General features: G+C 46.5%; 1 protein-coding gene across 2 annotated transcripts; it reads right to left on the bottom strand.

Moving 5' to 3' along the window:
• Positions 1-228: 228 nt before the first annotated feature.
• CLTA (clathrin light chain A) lies at positions 229-26,448 on the bottom strand. Of its 2 annotated transcripts, XM_074994541.1 has the most exons (6): positions 26,136-26,448; positions 12,174-12,211; positions 7,988-8,105; positions 6,303-6,414; positions 1,681-1,716; positions 229-681 (listed from the first exon to the last, which is right to left on the bottom strand). In XM_074994541.1, exons 1-6 carry the CDS (start codon positions 26,347-26,349, stop codon positions 510-512), a joined length of 690 nt encoding a protein of 229 aa, XP_074850642.1. In that variant the 5' UTR covers positions 26,350-26,448; the 3' UTR covers positions 229-509. The 2 variants fall into 2 exon arrangements, with proteins under 2 accessions (XP_074850642.1, XP_074850643.1); XM_074994542.1 differs by lacking the exon at positions 1,681-1,716 and having other exon boundaries at positions 26,136-26,440.
• Positions 26,449-26,811: the final 363 nt, after the last annotated feature.

The raw sequence follows: 26,811 nt of genomic DNA, 5'->3' as shown, positions 1-26,811 counted from the left end.
AGGCACTTAACTGCTTGAGATTAGAGCCACAGATGTAGCAAAGCAGATTGCCTCCACAGCACAGTTACCTTGCTATACTGCCACATCCTAGGTGAGGCCAGTGCTGTAGATCTGTATTTGGGAGAGTTCTTCAACTGCCAATATAACCAGGCTGAAAGTTTGCTCAAGGCCACTATCTGGATTTAGAAGAGAGGTAGGGAAGCTACCTCTGTCCATGACAGAGGATGACACTGTTTAACAGACCTTTAATATCAGTACAATTGAAAGTGACATCTCAGTGCACAAGAGTACAGAGAGACTACAAATTCTGGAGGTTCTCTACTCCCATCTGGAACAGAGGAAGGAAACGTGAGGAAGAACATGCAATCACAAACAATGATCAACTCTAGGTACTTCATGAGGTTTGGTCCACAACACATTTAAACATAATTAATCCAATTACTGCAAACACAGCTTCTCTGAGTAAGGTTAAGATATTGCATTTGTAGTGTTTCCATTGTGCTTTTCCTTCAGCGAACCAGTGGAGCCTGCTTGAGTGAAATAAGGACCGAGCGCATGCGGGACACATCTTTCGCCTGTTTACTAGACTTAGGATTAAAGTCACAGAGCCGAGCCACACGTTCCCACTCAGTGCCTGGAGAAGTTTCTTCCACATCATTCACAAAGGCTTCTTCAGCTGCCCTAGAAGCAACACAATACAACGTTAATATCCTGTTGGTATACCCCTGGAAGTCATGCCTTTCCCTCCATAGACTGGCTCAGCTCTTAAACATTTTAATAGGTAAAGTGTAACCTGACAGCTGCTTGAGAACATTAAGGCGGCTTCTTAAGCACCCCTTCCCCAACCTTGGAGATGAACAGGTTGCCAGAATCTGCTATGCACGAGCAGTGCAGAAAATTGCTGTGTAAAATGTTGGAATACAGGTGTTTGGTTTAAGAGTGGTTATTCAATCTTTGCCTAAGTACGCACACAAGTAGTAAAAAGTTTAAGGCACTCTGAAATAGGCATTTAATTTAAAGCCATGCCTTGTTACATTGGCTATTGTTTTTAAGCCTTCAACTCTTTGCTTTAGATGTTTGCCAGCAGAAGTTTGCCAAGACAGACAACTTCCACTGTGTTTAGAGATACTCCAAGGTGTGCAGGCCATCATAAAACTGTGTGCTGATGGTTCCCAGTGGTGTAGAGAAGCAGTGTGGTTTGAAAAGAAATCAAGTCATAGCTCCCATGCTTGCATCTGCTATAGACTTATGAGGCATATTTTGGCAAAGGAGGGGGGGCAGTATGCTGAGTTCAGCTAAAAGGATAACATTTCTCCTTTTACCCAGACGGCACTCAGTCAAGTCTGCTCATCATGTGAGTTATCCTTTTGGCATCCCTCTGCTGCCAGCACTGCTCCAAGGCACAGGTAACCCCTTGATGCCTAGATGAAGCAAACTGAGTCCCTGGGAGCTGCATAGAGGGCAAAAGTGGGAAGCATTTTGAGAGAATCAAACCAAAACCATCTACTCCAACAAGCAGTACAGAGAAAGCAATGACAGTGATCATCCTATGGAAAGGAAGGGGCGGCACTGGCACAGGGATGATTTGAGTACAGACACCACTGAAGACAAGGGTCACTACAACACTGGTACTTCATGTGACAAGACACTTAAGGGGGGCAGTGAAGATTTTTACTTAACTGTTCTAGGCTGTAGCAAGGATGGTTTATGTTTGTGCTTAAAGGTGAAGAGAAGAAAAGAAACAAGGAGAGAAAGTTTAAGTCAGATATAGAAAATGAAAAATGAGCTTAATGCAGATGATAAGCTGACTAGACATGCACTAGTAGCTCAGTCTACATTCAGGAAACATGCTCCAGTTTTAATCTGCAGCCGTTACACAGCACGTTTCCTTTTGTGTTGGCTACATGGAGACTGGTGCAGGACACAAGTGTTTTAATTCCACATCTTTCAATGGAAACTTCGAAACAAGATCAAACACCACCTGTAAATCCAGCATTTCACAAGTCTTGTCTTACATCCATCTACAGTTAGCCATCAATTTCAACTGGAACGTCAATCTTAATGCACTCAAAGCCAAGGTACTGTTCTCACCAGTACACTTTTGAAAGGGTGCATTAATATCTAAAAAATGGTCATCCTAGACTTCCAGTCTATAAACATAAAGGAAATAAATTAAAGCACATGAACAGGCCAGAAGAGCCACACTGTAATCCTTAGCGCACATTAGTGAAAATACCCATCATTCCTTGGGGACTGGAAACCAGAGCTTGTACTTCAAGAACAAGAGTTAGACTGAAAGGCCCACATGCTGGCTTGTCTGTCTGCACAGACAGCATTATTCTCTAGTGCTTTTGCTGTCTGTCTGAGTGTGTGTTGTATGTAAGGGGGCTTTCACCATCTGGCCTTCAGAAGATGGCCCAAATGGAAATGAGATATGACCCTGGGTAAACAATCAAACTCCTCCCCACCAACACAACTGGATAGTAAGGCCTGTGTTAATGCTTAAAAAAACCCAAACATTCAGAAGTGCTGAGTAGATAAATTCTTCAATGTTAACAGCAGCTCTTAGAGGCCAGCTCCTCTAGCAGTCAAGCTAAACCCTTTCATACTTCCTTCAAATCCGGCATTCCAGCCTCAGGCATTAGGTCACAAAAAAGCAGTGCTCTTCTATGACCTATGTAATATTTGTCTGTAGAGGTGGCTAGGGCCAAAAGCAGCATCTGGAGGGGAAAACACCAACACTTGTGATGTTTTTTCCTCTGTGCTCATAATGCACCTTAGCATGCAACTAGCTTTGAGGCTAACAGCCATCAAAAATAGTTTTGCTGTAATTTAACTTGAGTATTATGCTTTATCAGCAATGAGTTATTGGTGGAATGCAGGCTGTAAGGGCACGTGACAGGCAGTATGTCTCAGGGACCCTCTACAGATCAAGGCGACACTGTACTCTTTGTCTTGCAGTTCAAATACCTTCCTAAAATACAGGAAGACCTGTTATGTATAAGTACCCACCCGCTTTTACTTGGGGACTCCACATACTCAGTTTAATGTAGTTACCAGATAGAATGTTAAACAGAGGATCACAGACAGATAATTAGTAGTTAAGCAACATACACATAACCGATCACATCAGCGAAGGGTTGTTTGTAGAAAGCTTCATCTGCCACCCTGGGCAGCAAGTAGTCCAAAGAGAAGGCAAGCAGGCGGGGGAAGGGTAGGAGAGAGAGGAGAAGGAAAAAAAAAAAAAAAAGGATGAGAAGCAGAGAAGAGAGCAGAAGACAGGTTAGTAAAACAAGAACAGCATTGAACTTTATACTTGTATCAGACTGTCACAAGAGTCAATATATGGAGCTGGGAAGTGACTAGTTACATGTTCTGTGTCAAGTCTTCCTGTGGAGAAGGAGCTTGACAAATTAAACCAGCTTTGAGCTGGTGACACTGGACTAATTCAGCATAGACCAATTTACATCACTGACTTCAACTGCAATTCCAATCAGTGAGGAAATTTGAATTAAATGAATTAATTGTTTTCACATGTATTTTAGTTATGTTCATAGAACCATAGAAATGTAGGGCTGGAAGTGTCCTTGAGGGCTCATCTAATCCAGCCCCCTGCACTAAGACCAAGTAAACTTGGACCATCCCTGATGGAGGTTAAGAACAGATTAGACAAACATCTCTTTATGGGGATTCCCTTGGAAGTCAAATCCAGTATTTTATCCTTACAGTTTAAAAGTTTAATTGCCAGCTTAAATCTCCCTTACAGCTTATTACTTTATCATACCTTTGGTAATCTGCTTAGGCACAAAACTGACCATCTTCTTTATAACAGCCCTTAACATATTTGAGAACTGCTATTAAGTTCTCTCCCAGGTGAGGTCTCAAGACCAAACATACCTGAGTTTTTTGGCCTTCCCTCAAATCAGGCATTTTAGAACCTTTTATCTTTTGTCCATTTCCAAAGGCTGGTGGCCATTGAAACAGTGATAGTTTGCTGGAGCTTTTACACTATATTTGGTGCTTGCTTTGGCAAGGCACAAGGATTTAGTGCACATTTTTATAGCTTGCCATATTTTTAGAAGTACCTGATTTTTATTTGCTAAATAAAAAGCTTATCTTGTGATGTGACAAGCTGTCTAGAAGGAAACTAAAATTGCCCCAAAACAGCATGTTTAAAATTAGTGTATAAAAGTTCTTAAAACATTTAGTCTGAATGCAAAACTAATGAAGAATTCTTTGTAGGTAATTAACTGATTTCCAGTCACTGTGTCCTTTGAGATTTTGAGCTAATACACCCTCATCCTGACGCATTAGTTTTTAATTCACAGATTGGGAGAAGGAAAAAAATTCCTACTTTTTCCAACTCTGAAGTGATTTAACTGTGAATCAACTAGTCATTGCACTGGAGAGCATAAATGGAAATGAAATATTCTCTCTGCACCCATAGGGGAGGCAATTTCTGATGCAGCATTTCCATGGACTCATTCCAAGTGCTTCGCCAGTGTTTCCACCACCTCAGTGATTTGACTCTTAAAACATGGCGAATACTTTAGATTTTTGTACCTAAATGGTATTCAACAGATCTATATTAGGGCCCATGCTTATTTAAGAAGTAAAGTTTGTCATTTAAAAAGCTTTGAAGTCAGATTTTTAAGCTCTCTGCAGTTCAGTATGTATGTCCACCACATTGGAGACCTGTTTGGAATCAACAGTTGCTACTTGTCCACCTGGCTGTAGTAGAGAAGAGGCATCCCAAACGCTAAGAAGACTGTCAGTCGCACCCATTTGGGCCAATGTGCATCCACATTCTCCATTACCACAGTGGAGGACGGATGTGCTCATTCCCCAGTTACAAGGAGTTCACATCAGTTTTTACTATTTACAGTGCCTGAACTACAGGTCTGAGTTAAAGGAGAGGCTTTGCTGCCATTCTGAGCTTATTCAGAGGGGAGAGCTGTGCTGACATTTTATTTGCAAGAGAAACAAAGAGTAGGGGGTGTGTGCTAGAGTTTGGGGGGGGGGGGGGGGAGTGTCCCCCAAAGCCCATCTGATCAGTACAAGATATTGCTCTTCTCAGCCACTCTGGATCTTCAGCTCCTCTTCCACCTCACAAGAGCCAGGCCTACCTCCCTTGCTCCCATTATGGGGAGGCTTCTCGCCTGGGAGCCAGGTCTGGGCAAGGCACAGATCAGGAGTTCAGATGACCCCTCCCCCAGTAAAGGCGTTGCCTTAGAAATTTAAAGTACAACGTTCAGGTCCTTGCACTTCCAACATAATTTTACTATCCCGTTGGCAAGCCCATCTGACTGGTACAAAATGTACAAGAATAAAGCCTTGATTTCTGAACTGTTTTAAATTAATAATGACCACAAGCAATTAACATAAATAAAGTGTTCAGCAGCTGAAAGGGGGTGGGGATCAGCATTCACATCACTCCCTGTCAATATCTGGCCCAACCTAATTATCCAACCAGTGGACCAAATTCAGTGATGATTCCTGGTCACATGCCACTTAAGGAGTATACGTCAAGAAGCAGTGGCTGACAACACTAGGAAGTAGGGAGGGGAAGGATTATTGGCCAAGTTTACAGACAGTCAGGGCCAGGGCTCAGCACACAACACAAGACTTAATTCCCCGTTCTACCGACTAGACCCTGGCTACAAATGCACATAAAAGTTACAACCCAAGAATCAGATTTGGGAAGAGAGTCAGCTGCACCACCATCCACCCTGTCACTGAAGTGTTGACACCCAATGAGGGGTGACCAGATATGAAACATCTTCCAGGAAAAGACACCAAGTCTCTTCCCACCCGACTGGGGAGAGCAAGACTAGGTGTGGGGATTGTTTAACCTGCCCTGTGAGGCAGAGGTATTGGGAGGTTATGGGGAAAAAGAAAGGTTTTCCCCCTATGTAACATGGCCATTAGGGAGGAGCAGGCCATTCAACACAAAATTAAGGAAAACCAAAACCACAACCCATACCTTTACTAACTGTGCTGGCTGTAACCACACTGATACACAAGGCCACATCTCCAGGCACCAAGAACAGCCTCATGAAAACAGGCCATAAAGGCCTCCGATAAGATTATAAAGAAACCCACTTACATCTATCGATCTCTTACTGAGCACCTTAGACTCCCTGTGAAACTGTCTTAAGATAGACCAAAAGCAGAAGTGCGACAGTGGATGTCATAGACAAAGCTGCTGGAATCAAGCATATGAGGTGCCAACAGCACTCTGCCTAAGAGTAGATTCCTTCCACAAACCTCAGCCAGTCCAAACAGCCACAGGAAATCCTTACCGGTTGTTGGCTTTTGTTTTCTGCAGCTGTTCATCTTGCCTTGTATACCATTCTTCCAACTCCTTTATTGCCTTCTCTTTCCATTCTGCTTCCTGCTTTCGAGAGTTTGCATCTGAAGATTTAAGAAACACCATAACATTGCTTGCAAACAATTACTGCTGGGTACTTACAGTATCAGACTTCAGACAAGAACCCCACATGACTAAAAATGGTGTACAAGCTGAACAGTACTGTGACCTAAGCTGGCTGGCAAGGAAAGTGTTTGACATCTGCCACAACATCTTATACCTCCAGACCTCAAAACCTTTAAGGAAGGAGAACCAGCAGCTAACACTTTGTGTGTGTTCAGATGTTCAAATCCCAAATTTGTCTCCTACTGAAGTCTCTCTCCCCTCATACAGAAGAAGGAGTGGAAGTTTAACAACTTTATATCTCCTCTCCGAGGACAGGCTAGATCGAGTCTGGCTCGTGAAGGCATGCTGGAAATTGAGCTATGCGACAGCCTTGCATTAATGTTATTTGCAGGCTAGCCAGCCTGCATTTTCCACGCTCCCAACAAGTCTGACTCTGCAGTAGCTGTGTACAAGCAATCTGAAGCTGGATGCAGTTTGGCTGACTGCTACATTTACTTTCTTTAATATTTTTGTCCCCTCCCAGGCATAAAGGAATGCATTAGGTAAGACAGCTGCATCTTCTGAACTTCACGTGACAGCAGGAGAACTACTGAAGTACAACAGTTCTCTCCTGCTTTAAGCGACAGGCTGGCTAGGGAGACCGGCTAAGGAACCGTTTACATCTAGGTGACAGCACTCAGGGTGTTTGCAAGTAATTCCTGTGTCACTTGACAAGTTGCTAGATGATAATTTTGTTTAGTCAGTCTTAACAGCCAAGAGATCCTTTTGGTAATAAATAGATTCAAACCCTTACTGAATATTGGACAAAAAGGGGGTTGTCGTAAGTAGAGGAAACAGACAGCCACATCAGCTGGCATGATGCTCCCCACCTTATCTTGCTGGCACAAAGGAGGCTGGGTTTGTTTCTCTTTTTGATGCCCTTAGAACAAGGCAGGTCACTCACTATGACATTTGTTCCAGTAGCAACAGAGTGGTCCATGTTTAACGAGATTATACAAGCCACACTCTGCACTTGGGGGAGGTTCTCTCTTTCTAGTGATGCCTGGCAGGGCTGAAGCCTTACTGCAGCTCCTGTCGTCACACCAGATGTTTGGCACACAGCAGTGATAAAACCCCTTTCGGATGGTCGAGAGAAAGGGGCGCAGGCCAGAGGCACCTTCTGGTCACTGTCTTCCTTTTAGTAGGGCTCTCTGCCTCAAACCTATCATGGAGAGGCCAGTCACTGTGTGCAAGACACCCTTTGAGTCTCCAGATGCCAATATGAATGTCGCTGGGGCTTATGGAGCAGATTTGCAGTGGCCAGGTTTTCCAGGTTTAGATGCTTACAGCTAGAAATCAGATGCTCAAGTAACTGAGCTTCTCCCCATCCCGTGACAGCTCCCCATTAACAGAAGTCTGAATGGGCTGGGTGTTTGTCAACAAGAACTGGGGGTTAAGAATTTAAAGTGGCAGATCATTAAGTTAAAAATTCCTTTCCTGTACAAAGGAGTTGAGGTAGGAGTTGAACAAGCAGCCCAGCAAAGACACAACCCCCCCCCTGCTTTTCCTTACCAAGGGCTTCTAGGCGCTCCTTTTGCTCCTCTCTCCATTTACGAATACTCTCTGGTTCTGACTGCAGGCGATCGACATGTGAAATAGCGGCATAGCAGTCTGTTGGCCCATTACTCTCCTTAACCAGACAGAACAATTGGAAAGTCTCACATAACAGCAGAACACTTTTACATACCTTAATTGCTAATGCAACATCACCCCCGTATAGGCTGATCAACGCTAACAGGGCATGCCAGCAACATATACATCCAGGAAATTATGAACAAGGGGATCTAGCAAGGGGAGGTTTGCAGTAGGATTACTGGTTTACCAGAGAAAGCAACTATACTCATAAGCTAGAGAGAAGAGATTTATAGTTAGCTGCAAAGTTATGGTTGTCAAGGACCACCCATGCCAGGCTGCTGTGATAAAACTGGACTTTAGCCCCCTTCTGCCCATGCCCAACTTCATCTGAAGAGGATACACAGTGAAATTTGATTGGCTGTTTTTCTTAGAGGAATTAACATGCCAAAGCCCTACAAACACCATTCATCTTCCACACCTGAGTATTGCTCCCTTGTATGTAAGGGACAAAAATATTCCTGACAAGGGCACACATGAGCAAGAGTGTTCAGTTTTAATTCCAGGAGGTCTCCCTTTACATCTCACCCGCACTGCGCAGGGAAGCCTGTTAGTATTTCACATTGCCAGTCACAAAAAAGAGAGCCCACAAATATCAGTTCTATATTCACTTGGGAGCCTCAGGTAACACTGAGACATGAACTGTTCACTGCGGATACAGATGGCAGAAATGGAGGTGGCTAGACCAGGTACAGGCACCAATTTTTAATGAGGAGTCACTCCAGAAGTTTGGTAAGCAGTCAAGGGCAGCAATCTTCTAGAGGCGTGGGATCTGGGGGAGAGTTTGGGTGATGAGAGGGCTCAAGGCAGAGAACTAGGGTACATGAAAGGGTGTTGTGACCTAGGGCAGGAGAGGATTCTGGTCTGGGGAGAAGGCTGAAGGAGGCAGTGCAGAGGGCTTGATTGGCAACTTGGGGAGCAGGAGGAAGCGGGGTCTGGGAGCAGGAAGAACACAGGGTCTGGCTTGGAGGCACTTATTTAAGCAGTTCCCAAGCTGCACAAAATGGCTGGAGTTTCCCTCCACATGGCTTTCTGTGCCACATGCCCCCAGGGGGTGGGGAGATTTTTGCATGCCCTCCTGCCCCAAAGGCTGCACAACACCTAGTGGGAGCCACCAGCTGTTTTGTGATGCCTTGGGTTGCAGCAGGCAAAGAGCCTGCCTCGGGGTCCCAGCAGGGCAGCTTGGATATGGCCCACAGGCCATACCTTGCCTGTCCCGGGCTAGACCAAAGGCCAGCCACTCATCTGAACAGGGTCATCTAATCCTTTGCCCCATGAAGCAATAGCATCCAGCGAGATATCTGAAATAGTTTACTTGTGCCTAAAGTTGTCTTGGTGATTCAAGTCTACTTTGATCACTCAGAGCTGTATCAGAGCCTTTTTCAAGCTGTGTGGGGTATGGTTGGCCAGTCATATGTACTTCTGTTCATATTTAGCAGGGTCTTGCAAAACCTTCCTGCTTTGCCACTTGATAAAGCTGTGTCCATTAGGATTCTTTCATACTTGATAGTAATGGATTATTTGGCTAGTGGTTCAGAAAGTCAGATCAAAGCTTTCACCCAAGCCATTTAAAAAGCACAGCACCTAGGCTTAGCAGGGCTGAATTTTTAATAAGCAGTTATAGGTAAACAAATATACACCCAACCGTTCTTCATTGATCATGCCAGTGGGGTAGCTGGGTTAGTCTGTAGCTTCACAAAAGCCAACCAAGCAGTCCCATAGTACCTGAAAGACTAAAATTAGGTAGTGAGCTTTTGTGGGTAAGACTCACTTCTTCAGACTGGTGTAGATAAGAATAATCCAGAGTTTATATTGCAGGGGGTGGGGAGGAGGAAGAAAAAAAAAAATGGCTCTCTACCACACTATTCCACATGAGGATGAACTACAAGCTCTCAGGAACACCTTCCGATGATGCCACAGCACACTGGTGGCAGAGTTACATGACTCTGTCCTCACTCACAAGTATTTCTGATTTGGGGACAATTTATACCAGCAAGTCAGCAGCACTGCCATGGGCACCTGCATGACCCCACAACAGGCCAACATTTGTTTTGGACTGTCTTAGAAAAACTCCTCAGTGCCCTCCGCTAGCACTCCTCCATTACAGCTTCATCACACGGACCCCTAGTAAGGCCACCCCTGCAGAATTCCACAGGGATTTCAGCAATTTAAACCCACCCCATCTCAGCCTTAGTCACTCCACACAGGAGATCCATTTCCTGGACAATAAGTCTAAATCAATGATGGTCAAATAAATACCATTCTATACCAGAAACCCACCCAACTGCTAGTCTTAGCTACATGCCTCCAGTTTTCACTCAAGATGCACATGCTCCACTGTCTACAACCAAGGGCTAAGATACAACCATATCTGCTCCAATCCCACTGGCAGAGAAAAAGCTACAAGGTCTTTACCAAGCAATCACACAACTTAATCAACTGGGGAAGTAAAGAAACAGATTGGCAAGGCCAGACACGTACCCAGAAGACAGCTACCTCATGATAGGCCCAAGAAGGAAAAAAGCAGGACACTTGTCACTGCCTAGAGCCCTCAGCTTAACCCCCTCCAAGTGCATCATTGGCAATCTACAACCAGAACTGGAACATGATCCCTCACTCACAGGCCCTAGGTGACAGGCCTGTCCTCTCCTACAGGCAGCCACCCAACCTCAAGAAAACACCAAACAGCCACACAACACAGCACAAACTCTAACCCAGGAACCTATCCCTGCAACAAGCCCTGTTGCCAGCTCTGTCCAGATATCTGGAGACACCATCACTGGACCTAACCACTTCAGGGGCTCATAGACCTGCACATCCACTGAAATGATATATACCATCATGTGCCAACAAAGCTCAACTGTTGAGTCTCTGCACCAAAGGATGAATGGACATAAATCTGACAACAGGAATTTCAATGCACATAAACCTGTAGGGAACACTAATCTCCCTAGACACTCAAAGGATTTGAAAGCTGCCACTCCTTTACAAGAGGATTTTACCACAAGATTACAGAGAGACATATGAACTGAATTTGTTTGCATGTTGGACACAAAGATCTGAATTATCTTATGCATTACAAAGACTTTTCCCCACCTTTGATATTTGCAGGAATGACACATCACCCACATTATTTCTTCCACTGGCCCTATTAGTGACAGGTGACTCTCCCCACCCCCTTTTCCTTTCCTTCTCCCTCCCACCACCCCCCATGCTATATAAACCTTGGATTCTTATCTACTAAATCTGAAAATCTTAAGTGGGTCTTTCCCTCAAAAGCCTATTACCTAATAAATAAATGTTAGTCTCTAAGACACTACAGGACTGCTTGTTCACAGATAATGGATATTTATAACATTTTTCTTTCATTGCCCGAGAACTTTTTAATCAAAGATAGCATCTATATTTTGACTGTGTTAGATGGTGATAAAGCTTTAAAAATCAATATCTACTGTCATTAAATTGTGTGATGCTCCACGTCCCTACAACTGCAAAAAAATTTGTAACTATTAGAAATGTTCAAACAGGTGCGTTGAAGTTACAAAACAAGCACTGAATTCCAAACTTAATTCACCCCTACTCTTTAGGAACACCACAGAATCTTTAGCTCCTGCCTAGACAGTCAATTCTGACCTTGATCAAGACTTGTTAGCGGAAGCCCAGCATCTCTAGTAACAGCCAGCCAGCCCCAGGTATCAACTTAAGTCCTAAAGTGACACCTGAGCACATAGCACTCTTAGAGGAAGGCATGTTACCAGCTGAAATACCTAGTCATTTGTCTTCTATCTGAAGATGCTGTGTGCTCTAATTGCCACTAAACTATGGAATTGCAGAGTATTACAAGATTAGAGACTGTATTAAAAATTCCCTCCCGGACCTATTAATGAATTAGGAGATTTAGATTAATAAAAAGGCAAGCAGTGGATAACATCACTAAGATAAGAAAGCTAGTTTCAACTGTGATTACCCCCCACTGCAAAAGCCCGTTTGAGAAGTTAACATTTAGAATGCATTCTCACTTCACCCAACAGGTTCACTGTTTGAGATAGATAACCTTTCCATTTACCTGGTAGAGTTCTCCATTCATCACTCCATCAACAGCATCTGTAAAGTAATGATGACTGTATGTTAGCCAGGTCTTGGGGCAGAAGTTAAAGCCATAATGCATAAGCCACAATAGCTATATCTACACTAGAACGCTACGTCTAAGAAGTGTATTTTGACGCAGAGACATCAAAATAAGCTACTTTGACGCATAGCATCTATACATCCTCTAGGGCTGGCGCCGACGACATTCAATGGCAACACAGCGATGGGAAACATCAAAATCCCCCCCAAACAGCAGCTCCCTTTGAAATAAGGGGCCAGGAAAGCCTGTGGACAGGGTCACAGGGTGGACTAGCCCTTCTGGGTCAACACCAAGTTGCTCCTTTAAAGGGACCCTCCCAAACACATGCAGCCTGCACAGCTGACACCAGACTCACAGACCCAGGGCGCACAGCCAGTGACTCCAGCAGCAGCAGCCGCCAGAAGCCCCCCAGGCTGTCGCTGAGGCAGCCACCGCCCTGCTGCGTGCTGCACAGAAGGCTGTCCAGAAGCTCCTGGAAGGGGAGTCCTCTCCTCAAGGGATGAAAGAGATGCCCCAAACTATGGGGCCCTCCTGGTACCTCTGCTGGCTCTGGGTGGTGGGAGCATCTGGTCATGGGGGAGTGGGACGACGACCAGTGGCTCCAGAATTTCCGCATGTGCTGGCAGATGTTCCTGGAGCTGTACCAGTGGCTCAGCCCCACCCCGAGGCACAACATCCACATGCGACACACCCTCACTGTGGAGAGGGGGGTCAGCATTGCTGTCTGGAAGCTGGCCACTCCAGACAGCTACCGATGCGTCGGGCACCAATTTGGTGGGGGCAAGGCCACAGTTGGGGCCATTGTCATGGAGGTAAGGAGGCCTGGGCGGGGACCCATGGGAGGGGAGGGGGGTTCCAGGTGCACCTGGCACACTCTCATGGGTGTCTACATCTGTCTGTCCCCGCCCCCCCCAGCAGGTGGTCCAGGGGCCGACTTGTGTGGCTCAGGGACCTGGATTTGGCCACTGCTGCTTCACCGGCACGGGGTTCTCCAGCTACTTCAGGGCCTGGGACAGGACGCACATTCCCATCTATGCCCTGGACCACAGTGGGGGATGGTTTATGAACAGGAAGGGCTATCACTCTGTGATCCTCCAAGCCATGGTGGACAGCCGGGGCCACTTCCCAGACATCTATGTTGGCTGGCCCAGCTGCACCCGTGATGCCCACATATTCAGAAACTCAGGTCTGTGCTGCTGGCTAGAGGCAGGGACCTGCATCCCCCAGAGGGAGATCCCTCTAAGACACCACCGTGCCCTTCTGCCTGGCGGTAGATGCAGCCTACCCCCTCCATCCCTACACAGGCCACCTCAATGCCAATCAAGAGGTTCAAAGGGCCACCTGAACCCTGCCCTCCAAGTGCTGGGGCGGGCTTTGGGCTGCCAGCGCTGCCTCAGTGTGGGGCTCCCGATCATCCCCCATGCTGTGGGCACGTGCTGCATGTTGCACAACCTGGTGGAGACCAAGGGGGAGGCCAGCATGACCTACACCCAGCCAGCCACCTCCCCTGGCCACCAGGCCCACCATGAGAGGGTCTGGGTCCAAGAAGCCCTGCGGGGTCAGAGCGAGCGTCACCCTGGTAGGCCTCCTGTGCACTGCCCTCACCACCTGCATGCTGCCCTCTTAAAGAGCAGATGCCTCACAGAGGTTGAGCAATAAAACTGGGATTATATTATTTACAAACAAAACATGATAACTTTAACACAAACGATCTCTTGAGAAACTCTATTACATGGGGAAAATTTATAAACAGAGGTGGGGGAACTATATACAGAGGCAGAGGGCCTGGGTGGCCCAGTCCTTGGCCCCTCACTGCCCCATGTCCAGCGTGGAGGGGTGTGACCCCCACCAGGTCCAGATAGCCATCCCCTCCCTTGTCCGGGGTCCCCGTCGAGGCTGAGTAGGAGCTTTGAGGACCGGCAAATATGGCTGGGCCAGCTCTGGAGCCCCATGGTCCTCCCCAGCAGGGCAGCCAGTGTGTGTGTTCCAGGGTGCCTGCAATGCGGTTGAAGGTCCACATGAATAACCCCCAGGCCTCCTGGCACCAGGCCAACACGCGCTCCTCTAATTGGAGGTGGTGCTCCACCACCTCCACCTGGCACCGGAGGGTGGCGAAGACTTGGGGGAGGTCAGCAGCTGCTTGTGGCTGGCTCCAGCGGTAGTTCCTGGCCCAGCTGTCTGCCACACTGCGATGCCTCTGGTGGGCTGTCCTGCAGAGACCACAGCGCTGTCGTGGCCCTCTGATGGTACGGCTGTGGACAGAAGGGCATGAGAGGGGGCAGCTGTTGGTACTGGGCCCTGGCCCACACACCCCCCCACCCATGGGCACCAGGTCCCTGTTTCCCAGCCATGAGTGTGGTGTCCCTGTGGGTGGCCCCTTCAGGGGTTCAGCCCCACGCCCTGGGGACAGAGCGTGGCGCTGTCTGTGGGACTGGGTGCTGTCAAGCCCTGGTGGCCATGCCGCTGTCCCGGGGCTGTGGTCTGGCTGGGCCAGGGTCTCCTGGGGGTGTGGACCCCGCCCCCCCAGTAGTGTCTGGTGCCCCTGCCCCATTAACATGGGGTGTGTGCCCTGTGGAGTACATACCTTATGGTCCGCTCCTGTAGTCAGGGGATACCCGTCAGGAGCTCCCCGTAGCTGGACATCTCCTTGGCGATCCCAGGGGCTGGCTCCTCTGGTGCGAGGTCTGCTGGGGTTCCTTGGCCACCATGTCAAGTACAGCTGGGGAGGAGGGTGCCCCAGGAGCCCAGGATAGCCCTGAGCTCCCTGAAATAGGGGCAAGCAGTGGGGGTGGCTCCAGACTGGCTGGCTGAATCCCAGGCCCAAGCATAACCGCACCACAACTCCTTCACTTTGCTTTGGATGTGATCCAGAGTGCAAGCATGGTGATCTCGGGTGGCCTGGCCCTTGGCCACCTGGGCAAATGCTTCTGTGTTCTGCCACTTGCTCCCCATTACATGGAGCACCTCCTCCTCGCCCCAGAGCCCCAGCAGGTCTTGGAGCTCGGTAGTCATCCAGGAGAGGCCACGCTTGCCTCACCCCCACCCCCCAGCTGGATGCCTCGCTCATGGGGCTGGCTCTGGGTCTCATGGAGGGTGTGCAGGGCAAGCATGTGTGGCTGCTGCTGCCTGCCTACTTAGCTTCCTGCCACAGAAAATCCAGGTCCACGGTGTTTTAAGGGCTTCTGCACACGGTGATCATAGAGCCCTGCAGGAGCTGGACAACATGTCAACCCCCCAACTGATTGAAATAGCAGGCTCCTCCATGGTGGCAAAGGAGCAGGACATGGATCCTCCACACACCCCCTACTTCAACCTTGAATGAAGTAGGGCCCTATTCCCATCTTCTGATGGGGATGGCAATTTCAGCCTCTCACTGCCTAACCTTGATTTTAACTTGCAAGTACCGCATGGTGCGTGAGATGTGATGTGCGCTACTTCAAAGTTGGCCAACTGCTTCCAAATAGTCAGCTAGTGTAGACACAGCTAATGTAATTAAGAGTATTGATTATACCATGTGCAGACAATTAAAGATTGTAGTCAGCTTTGGACTTCGCTATGAATTAAGATAGGATCTCAAAAAAGTAGGTGAATGGGCAACAAATTGGCAGATGAAATTCAGTGTTGATAGATGTAGAGTAATACACATGGTAGTCAAAAAGTTAGCGATAGGAACAATTGGGAAAGCGATAGATAAGACAGAAATATCATGCCTCTGTATAAGTACATGGTACATACTATTCCAGGGGTAAGTGCAGTTCTTGTAGCCTCATCTCCCACTCAGTTACAAGAGGTATTGAGGAGAAAGCTGACTGGGGTATGAAACAGCTTCCACATGAGGAGAGAGTAATGTGATCAGAACTTTTTACTTTAGGAGAAAAAAAAAAAAAATAAGGGAGTATGATGGAAGTATGTACAATCATGAGTGGGGGGGTGAAGAATGCGAACAAGTGTTGTTATTCATCCCGCCCCCATGTAACAAACCACAAGCCATCCAGTGGCCTTACTAGGGAGCTGGTTTAAGAAATAAATAAATAAAAGTATGTTTTCACATGACGCTCGACCTGCAGAACTCCTTGCCAATGGATATGCAAGCCAACAGCAAATAATTCATGGTCCATCAATGGCTGATAGCCGAAGATTGGACAAGGGCATAACCCCATACCCTGAGTGTTCCAAAATGCCTACCAGATCCAAGGACTGATGACAGAAGATGGAAAACGTAGTTTATTGACTAATCAATCCCTTCTCAAGCATCTCACACCAACTACTTTCGGAAGACGGCATGCAGGGCTATATGGAGGATCAGCGAGACCCAGTGAGTCACACTTATGCTCTTCGATTACAAAGCAACTAAAGAGTTGCTTAACATTTTGCTGAAGTGTGTGCAGTTATTGATGCCATCCTTAATATGCAAGTAACTTACATTCTCAATAGCCACCATTCAGCAAGCACACCATTCACTGAATGGGATAGGAATCCTGTGGAACAGGTGATCGGGGCCAATTAAGTTTGCATAAGCAACCCCTTAACCTAGAATTTTAACTTCTGAATGCTCAACATAAAAAAGAATGCTAAGATTGCAAAGTACATTAGAGGTAGTTATAACCTACAGATACTGTAAATAGGAGCATTCCGAAGGAATGTTTAAAATCTGTGTTTTCATGTGTAATGATACTGCTGCAGAAACATTGCCTTCACAGATGAGTTTCCAAGTAATACATATAATTACAATTGCTGACAAGCTTTATACGCTCAGTGTCCCCAATAAAGATGATGTGCAGGCAACTTTGCATTTTAACACTGTACTTTGGCGTCCGCACATTTTAAATAGTGGTGGACTAGGTTAAGGCAATTCTCTTACCACCATTTTCACTGCTTTCCAATAGTAAGTTACTTTCCAGATGTTAGTTCTTTGAGCCTTGAAATTTGCAGCTGGAGTAGAGTGTCAGCATACTGACCCCCCTCTTATCTGTGCAGACTAGAATATCTTTCTGTACATAGTTTATTAGGTGAGCTTTCGTGGGACAGACCCACCTCCTTCAGACCATAGCCAGACCAGAACAGACTCCATATTTAAGACACAGAAAACCAAAGACAGTAAGCAAGGAGGACAAGTCAGAAAAAGATAATCAAGGTGAGCAAATCAGAGAGTGGGGGGGGGGGGGAGGTCAAGAATTAGATTGAGCCAAATATGCAGATGAGCCCCTATAGTGACTCAAAGTTCCCATCACGATTTAAATACTGAGTCTGTTCTGGTCTGGCTATGGTCTGAAGAAGTGGGTCTGTCCCACGAAAGCTCACCTTATAAACTATTTTGCTAGTCTTTAAAGTGCTACTTGACCGCTTTTTGTTTTGATAGTGTAGAGACTAGCACGGCTTACTCTGTTATTCTTCTGTACACGCTACCAATATTTACCACAAGCCAACACAAATGCACTCCGCTAGAAGCAGGACTAGAAGCCAAGCAACTATCCTCTTATTGCAACTTTATTCAGGCAGAGCATATGCATAATTTAGTAGTGGCGGTGTGGAATAACTGCCTGCTTGCCAGCCTTGGGCCCACAACAAGTAATGTCGAGCTGTGTAGCAGACAGCCTTTGCTCTGGAAGCATGGAAAATATTTTCCATAGGAGGAAAAAAGAGTCCTGGTTCAGTGTCTCTCCAGTAGTCCAAGTACCATACCAGATCTGCTCAGTGGCAGGTTTAGCGTGACTACAGGAGCTGCCTAAGTCAGCGCATCCTGAAGTCCCTCCAATAACCAGTCTTGTTGTAACATATTGGCACTTTAAGCCCACAAAGCAAGGGGATTTGGTCCCTCAGTCTCCCAGCTTGAGGAATACAAGGAGCTGCAGGGAGACACTCTGGTATGCAACACATTTGCAGATGTTGCAAGTAAACCCTAGAGTCAATTCAAGCATAGCGGATCCCGGCTGCAGAAGACAGGAGGACGGCCAGATTAAAAACAAAAAGCTTTTACATTCAAATTCGGCACATTAACACATAAAACCAGGACAGGATCTTTGAGTCACTATAGGGGCTCATCTGCATACTTGGCTTTATCTAATTCTTGACACCCACCCCTCCCCTGACCCCTCCACTCGGATTTGTTCACCTTACTTATTTTTCTGATTTGTCCTCCTCACTTACTGTTTTTGGTTCTCTGTGCCTTAAATATTGAGTCTGTTCTGGTCTGAAGAAGTGGGTCTGTCCCACGAAAGCTCCCCTAATAAACTATTTTGCTAGTCTTTAAAGTGCTACTTGACTGCTTTTTGTTTTGATAGCATATAGACTAGCACGGCTCCCTCTCTGTTACAGATTAAAACCATCTGCAGTTCTGACAGGCAGCAGTCAGGGAGGGAGAGCACTTTTAGATTCCTACAGCATGGTTCTGCCTGAGGGTTGTGGGGGGGGGGGGGGGGGGGGCGGGGAGGAGAGAAGAACAAGAACCCTACAATTTTCTGTCCATTCCAGAGTGGCAGAAGTCAAGAAGAAATATGAAGAGCCAGATGGCAAAGCAATAGAAGGAAATGTTACTAAGGTTGACCTCCCAGCACAGACTTTGGGGCAGCTCTCACATCCTCTTTGTACATTTGACTCATGGTTATCTTTCTGGGGGCAGTTAAAAATCCCAAAGGCTCTTATCTAGGGCACCACATACCAAGGCAAAGCCCAACTGGGAGAGGAAGGCTCTCCTCATGGAGAGAGAGCAATTTTCATCAGGTCGCCCTGTAGTATTACATGCTGCTTAGTTACCAACACAAAACCACTTACTGTTAACATCAAAGTCCATACCAGTTATTACAATTAACCCCCCAAACAAGCAACTCAGCTTCTTGCCCTACAGACAGTATTTAATCCAATTACTTCCAAATCCTCCAGTGAAGTACACTTCATTTAGTGAAAAAGTTGGGAATGCACTAGTGCCAACTCCCAGTGGCTCCCCCAAAGCTAACTCTATTAAATGAAGGAAAACCAGATTTTCAGACAGCAATTAACATTATAGGAAGAGATTTAATTTAATAGTCATTGATTGCAAAATGACAAATTTAAAAAAAACAAACGAACAAAAAAAAAAACAAACAAAAAAAAAACACACTTTTCTACTCCCCCACCTTCCACACACACAGCCTGTGAACCACTGCTATACAGGATGGTTTTCTGTAACATTTGCCATTGTGGTTTTTCTGTGCATTTTCCACTAAGTCCGACAACTCCAACTTCAGACATACAGCTCGTTTTTCCATTGGAAAAATTCCAATTTTCAATTTTTGTTCTGCTATTCCCAATTACAGCCACCTGGAATAGTCCTTTCCTGGAGGACTTACTCTTTTGAATACCTGTTTGAATCCCAACCTCTTCATCCTCTAAGAAAGCCATACCTCTATTAAACCAAGCGTTCCCCTTCACACAGGAACGGCCCACAATGTGTGGAAGTAATTCTGCGGCATGCTGTCTTGGCAAGAGGATGATGAAATCCCTTTCACATGAAAGCTGCTCAGCTGGGTCTCTCCAGATTCAGGGAGGGAGGGGAACTACAGCCCCTCAACACTGCCCTTTGGCAAGAGAGAGAGGGGTTACCTGTATCAGCATGCGGTCTTAGTCATCTTTCAGGGCACATACTAGTTAGGGAACCCATTCTCTACAGCGACCATGACAGTGCAGGGAGAAACCCAGCAAAGCACACAGTAGTCCTGCCAATAGCCATGGCTTTTAACAGGGGAGCTATGCACCTGTACTGAGGCAGCCACTCAAAAGAAGGGCAGCTGGAGAGACTGTGTGGCAACATCAAGCTTCCTGTCTTTTACCCTATACTTCTTTGTAAGCCATCTGTTCCAGTTATCTGAATGGTCTCCTCTCTCATGCTTGTCTAAAGAGTTTCTGTAACCAGATTTTACAGCCCACTCCTGCCAGATGGTCAGGTTATCTACATGCAGCCTCAAACATCCTCCTGGAAGTTGGAAATTGAAGACACTTCTGTTACTTCATTTCTAGCATTACACAGAACAAGTCTGAGGTTTCTTAGTGAAAACTCTAATGGAGCAGCTTGTTAAAGAAAACAAGGAAGTCATTACCATGTTATCTTGAGATTAAGTGGCAGAATTTAAGCAACTGTTAGAAATACATGAGACCTGCCCCATAACCAGCTAAGAAATTCTGTTTATGATCTCTCATTTCCTCCTCTGAGACGCATTAGTTGGATTGTGAAACCTGACACTATTTATAGGACTGGAATTCCTCTAAAAGGCTCTAATGGACCATTGCCAGCTGATAATCCTAATGTTAGGCAGCATGGCTGCAAAGAACTGACTAGTTATTAACTGGTTGCGTCCCAGCACTGTGCACTGCTGTGCACGCGGTTCTCAACTGCAGCAAGCCAGAGCAAGAGCTGAGTAGTCAAGGGACAGACACTGAATAGTGACTTTTGGAGATGGCATTTCTACCTGGTCAATTTCCTAGTTAAAAATAAGATGCTCTAGCCACTATGGTTGAACTTTTTCCCCCCTTCCTTGCAGATTAGAACACACCAGTTTATTCAAGCGTGATGGACGTTAATCTGTAACAGTGCCCTGTAAGCATTAGACAGTATTCTTGAAACGGTCAGCTTAGCAAACACTGTCAGATTCACAGGGTGACATCTTTGCATTATTGCTATATGGGGGAATAGCACCAGCCTCACAGGAACAGATTTGGTAAATGCAAATGGAAAATCACCCATTTGGAATATGCTTTTAGAAACACTGTTGTTCTACCCCACTCCTTACCCGCCGCTGTCTGCCTTCCGTATCACTGACAGATTGCAGTAGCATAACAGCAAACAAGCCAAGCTGCTCAAAATCAAAAGTATGCCACCTCTCCCACTAGGCTCCAACTTTATACCCACACCAACCCCACAAACCTTGACATTGCTGCCTTTTGCCCTTCTGCTAACGAGGGCCAAAGCAGAGATCTGCCAAGCATATTCTAGACTCTACCCAGAACGTGATGGGTGCTGAAGGACAACTCATTTAATTCTTATCAGAGTTGCAGTACAACCCCTATCTCAGAGGGCAGCTGGAAGTTTAATGCCTCCTCCTCTTCCAGATGTTTATCAAGGTCTTGAAGAAAGGTTACAGACATTCCCAGAGAGTGTCCATATGGCAGCACCTACATATTATATTCAACTACAGCCTGCACAACTGGGGGGGGCGGGGAGAACAGCTGGGTTTTTGAGATCTCAGATAGCACGTTATTTGCTGAGGTAGCTGCAGACAGAAGTAGTATTGTCACACTCAGCACCCTGCAAACTAGGGCAGAATTACCACCTCCTATCCAGGAGCAGCCTCCTGGAACTGCCTTGCAGCCTAAGGGAAGCATGCAATCGATTGCCTAAATTAAACCATTCCCCCAACTTTGAGTCATGCCACTATGCAGCACTTCCCAGACAGTCACATCACACTGAAGGACCAGTAATGGGGTGATCAGGCGCCCTGTGAAAACTGGCACAGGGACTGGAAAGAAGAGTCAGATTGCCCAAAGTCATCTTTAGATGCCTCTGACATCCACAGTGGGGCATGCAGATCAAACTGTCAGTAGCTATGCAACAGCAGCTATTCTCCCATTAACTAGGTAGCACAAAAGCAACTACTAGAGCTTAGTTTGGTGTTGGTTTCCACAGATGTTCTCTGCATAAAGAACAATGCATCAACATGTCAGCATATTTTAACTTTTATAGCATGTTTTCATAGCCTGAATGGTACTGACCAAAAAAAGTCCTTCCCCTCTTTGTTTTATTAGGTCTGTGCAATCTTGGAAACATCTATGTATGAAGAGTGGCTTGCTCTATTGAAACTAAGTGGCTAATGAGAGCAGGAGCTCACCACAGATAACCAGGCAATTACTGCAATTCAGCAGCTAGCACTCACATGGATAACTGTGAATCTCTCATTTTAATCCTTTTCCTATTATTTTCCTAGGACATAGGAAGCCAAAAGCAGGGCCCAACATTTAGTTGTCTAGGAACATTTGACAGATGGAGATGCTGTGATCTGGGGAACTAGGGACAGAGGTACAGATTGGGGGATTCCAAACAAAAAAAGTGTTGGCACAGGCCTGTCACTCAGTGACTAAGGAGAAACACAATGAAGGTCACAGATCAGAAGTTTAGTTTTTTTTTTTTGTTTGTTTTGTTTTTTTTTTTTTTTAAAAACTCAGCCCATGTCTTAGGAAAAAAATCATGCAATGCTCTGCCTTCCATCAGTTTGGCTTTTAACTGAGCAAGACTGAACACAACAGTAAAGTGGAATTTTTCACATGCTCAAGCAACCAGATGAACACTGCGCTATTTTTGATTTAAAAGTACACTCACAAGCTGCTCTAGCCTATCCTTTCAGCCAAGTTGAAGCTGGTAATTACTTTTCACTGCATAATTTCATTTCTCATAGTTATTTCCAATAGAGAAACCTATTATCCCATTTCATAACTATCCTATAAAGTCAGACTTTCCCCAGTGTCTGACATGGTACAGTTCAACCAAATTGGTAGTACTTCTAATTAAGGTGGTTCAAAAGGTTAGTTAAAAAAGCAAATCCACAAATCTCCCGCTGCTGCACTTAAGTTAACAGGGTCCAAAAAGCAGTTAGTTACTTCATGTGTACTGACCAAGACAATGACCTCTACTAATAAGAGCTGGAGAGCTAGCCTGATACACTTGTAATCTTATAGTCAGATGATGAACTAAGTATTCCGAGCAGCTGCACCTCCCAGAGATGCTGGTCAAAAGGATGAGTCAAGTTCTTGGAGCTATTTATATGGATGATAGAAGTGTGAATTTGTCAGTTAAAAACAGAAGCATACTAAAAAAAATTAGCTTTTCCACATCCACTCAAATTAGGTTTAGGGGACTCAGCAGGGTTCTCTGTATTACAGTAGTAATCATACCAGTGAGATGGCCCCAGTATGGATGCAGGGCAAAGGCAAAGTTTAGAACTGCTTCATTCACAACAACAGAACAACTGCAGGAGACACAGTGAAGTACTTCTTTAGAAGTTTTCTTGCTTTTTAAAGAGTCACTTACAGCTGCGCATTCTCAGCGTATGTCATTTAGAGACATGCTCATGCTAAGCCTTGAAAATCTAAGCTTACCTCAATGAGGTTAACAAACACTTAATAAAAAACAAGGCCCTTGCTCCATTTAAATCCATCTGCTGCCTACTTCTGGTTGAAGTCAGAGTGCTCTGTGAAGTCATTCATGTATACAGGCACTAACTGCTATCAGAGCAGCATGAACTTGGGATAGGAAATAAACAGGACCAAACACCAGAGCTCAGGAAGTTACTCCCCTGCTAACGCCTCTAGTAGAAAGTTGTTAGAATGTTACACAGGAGGCTTTATGCACCATTCTGTACAAAGGAGGATAGCACCTAGGGTTAGTTAAGAGGTAGCCTTTAATGGAACAGCAAGAGGCTGCTACAGTGCTCGTCTGGACATTTCATGCTATTCCTGTCCACCTCGTCATCCCACTGTATGTGCTTTGACACAGTACAGCCTAAATACCCAGTAAGGAGGCTACAACTTGCTTTTGCCAGGAAGAGATTAAAAAAGCAAACTAGACCATCCAGTAAATCTCTGATTTCAAAACTATACAGAAAGGGAAAAATTTAATAGGAGATGTTTTAATTCATCTAGTACAGGTTGAACCACTTCCCTCCAGCGAGATCTGTAATCCAGCTGGATTTTAGTTAGCCAGATGAGCATTTACAGGTCTGGCTAAGTTTCCCCAGGGTCCCAGCCATCAGTCCTGGCTCTCAATGGTCTGTGCTGTTATTTAGCTGTAATTTACCCTGAAATTCTCTTTAAGAGCCCAGTAAAGAATGGGCATGTTGCCTAGCAGCATTACGAACACTGACCTCCCATGGTCCCGCAAATTCTCTCATCCAGCACCTGTCAGGTCCCCCCCCAAAGCAAGGGGGGTGAGAAATTCAACTGGTACCTTCAAAAAAGTAGTTTCATTGTTCAACTTAAGTTATGGAAGACAGTAGCTCTCTACCAGAGTAAAACATCTATAAAAATGTTATGAAGAAAGCTAGGCAAAAGGTAGGTGATGTACGATAGTTCAGTAAAGAGGTATTGCCTCACCCATCTTGCCTCTAAGATCCCAGGAGTAACCCAGCTACAGCTAACCTGTGCATCTACATAGAGAAGCAAACGACACTCAATACAATTAATAATGCAACTAGTTTTCATCTTGCTACAAAGAGCACCTTTCTTTAAAAGAAGGGTAGCATGTACTATGCAAAGGCAATTTTTCTGAGTTAAAACAGCTACAAAGGTTACTAAGAAACAATGACTGAAAGGTACATAAATTAAACATTAACTCAATAGCTAAAGACACCACATTGAAAGACCTAGGGGGTGGCTGTTTTAGTCTGTAGCTTCGCGAACAAGCAGCACCTTAAAGACTAACAAAATATATTATTAGGCAAAGAGGTTTCATGGGCGAGATGCACTCTAAATCTGAAGACCTGAGTCTTACCCACAAAAGCTCATTACCTAATAATGAAATGTGGTTAGTCTTTAAGGTGCTACAGAACTGCTTGTTATTTGGCATACTGAAAGAGGTCATCATAAATCCTCAAGAACTTAGCTTGCCTCTAAGGGAAATACTACAGCATATTTATTAAAAAACACTGGTCAGTCTCACCTATGTTACAAGCTCAAAAACAGCTTCTGTTTATGCAGTGACAAAGAGACAGCCATGTCAGTCTATTCTATTTACGCTGTGAATGAGCCATGATCAAATGAAACAGATCTTCCTAAGTGCTCAGCATTCTCAATAAGAACAGCTCATTTCTGCATCTGTCTCAAAAAAAAAAAAAAAAGGCTGACTACTTCTGATTTAGTATTCTTCATTAAATGAAACAGGGAGGATGCAACTCCAGCACTAGAGGTAACCGTAGAGCTTACTGTGCAGTAGGAAGCTTTGATACATGCTCTGAAGTTGGGACTTGTTAGTTCATGAACATTATGCCTGCATTTGTAAAGATCTTCCAGCTATTCTGTGTTCCAAAAGCTATGGTACATTTGTCCATTTGTGTGCGAGGAACTCTACTTCAGAGTAAAGCTAAAAAAGGTCACAAAGCTAAGTTAAGACAGTGTTAAAACAGCAGAACTGTCCTGTCTTGTACAGTATTTAAGCAGCAATTTTTTTGCTTTCCCAGTCCATCAACTGATGCTATAAACAGTTCTTTAAAGAAAAAGAAAAGACCACCAATCACAGACAGAGGGGAAAGGTACTGCGACTAAGCCCTGCTTATAACACTGAAGACGCTGTTTTTCCAGCCTGTAAGATATACTTTAAAATATCAAAGAATTCACGGTAAAGCAAAATACGAGCAAACCGACATGACAGAACTTGACGCTTTAAGGCAGGTTTGAAACTGCTGAGCTTCAACGAGTCAGTAGTTCCTAGGTGCTACTTTCAGCGCTCGCAAGAGAACAGGAGACCGTGAAGGGCTGAACCGACACCCCGCTTTACCAAAGCGGCACCCCGCTTTTCCAAGGCACCCGCTGATGTGGTGTACGCAGCCCCCCCCCCCGGCACTCTCCCAAGGCGGGGGAGGCTGCTAGGCAGGGCAGGCAGAAGTAGGAAGGCCCGGAGCAGGCAGGATTTCACCCTGCAGCGACGGGCTGCGGCGAGGAGGGCGCAGGGCCGGGCGCACACGAGCGGTCAGAGCCGCCCGGCGGGGCCCGGCGCCTGGCTAGCTAGGCCGGTGGGCCGGGTCCCGGCGTGCCAGCGCTAGGCTCAGGTGCCGCCCCAGCCCCAGCCCCAGCCCCAGCCCCCGCAGTGAGGGAGGGAGGGGCAATCAGCGCCCGCGGCTGCAGCCCAGAGACCCCTCCCCGCAGGAGCCGAGGGAGCCCTACCCGCCGCCGGCCCGCCGGGGCCCGGCGCCTCGCCGCTCTCCAGGATGCTGAAGCCCTCGTCGTTCTCGATGCCCGCGATCTCGCTCTCCTGCTGCGCCAGGAAGGCGGCGGCCGGGTCCTCCTCAGCGCCGCTTAGCGCCCCGTTGCCCACGCCGGGGCCGTCCCCCGCCAGGGGCTGGGCGGGCGGCGCGCCGAACAGATCGAACTCGGCCATAGTAGCAACCGATACGGAACGCGACGAGGAAGGGCCGGGGCGCGAAGGGAAGCGACTTCCGGTCCACGACCCACACTGCCCCTTCGCTCCCCGGAAATCCAGCGGCGAAGGGGGGGCGGCGGGGACTGAGGGCGCCACGCACCAATGAGCTGAGAGCGCAGGAGGGACACTCAGCCAATCAGCGAGAGGCAGGGGCGAGGCTGACAAACCCGCACGTGACTCCAGCAGCGGCCTCGGCCGAATGAGGTAGAAATGAGGGGAGAGCGGGACCAATCAGCGTGCCCCACTCCGTTCCATTTCCCCCTCCTCTCCCGCCGGGCGGGACGCGTGGGGTAGGCTTCGCGCCAACCGTCTTCTGCCCCAAGTCACTTCCGGCAGTTCAGGGCAACCCAAGCTCTGCCCCTCCCGCCCCGAGGCCCCGCCCCTCTGGCCACCCCTCCCCCCGCTCACTTCTCCCGGGCT

Source organism: Carettochelys insculpta, chromosome 5, assembly GCF_033958435.1.
Source record: "Carettochelys insculpta isolate YL-2023 chromosome 5, ASM3395843v1, whole genome shotgun sequence".
Lineage (NCBI taxonomy): Eukaryota > Metazoa > Chordata > Testudines > Carettochelyidae > Carettochelys > Carettochelys insculpta.
This window is presented reverse-complemented; position numbering and strand designations above follow the sequence as displayed.

Coding starts and splice junctions, on each gene's coding strand:
- CLTA (XM_074994541.1), bottom strand. CDS start 26,349: ATGGCCGAGTTCGATCTGTTCGGCGCGCCGCCCGCCCAGCCCCTGGCG. Junction 12,212..26,135: donor CCCCGGCGGGCCGGCGGCGG/GTAGGGCTCCCT, acceptor ATTACTTTACAG/ATGCTGTTGATGGAGTGATG. Junction 6,415..7,987: donor GGAGCGCCTAGAAGCCCTTG/GTAAGGAAAAGC, acceptor TTAAATCTTCAG/ATGCAAACTCTCGAAAGCAG.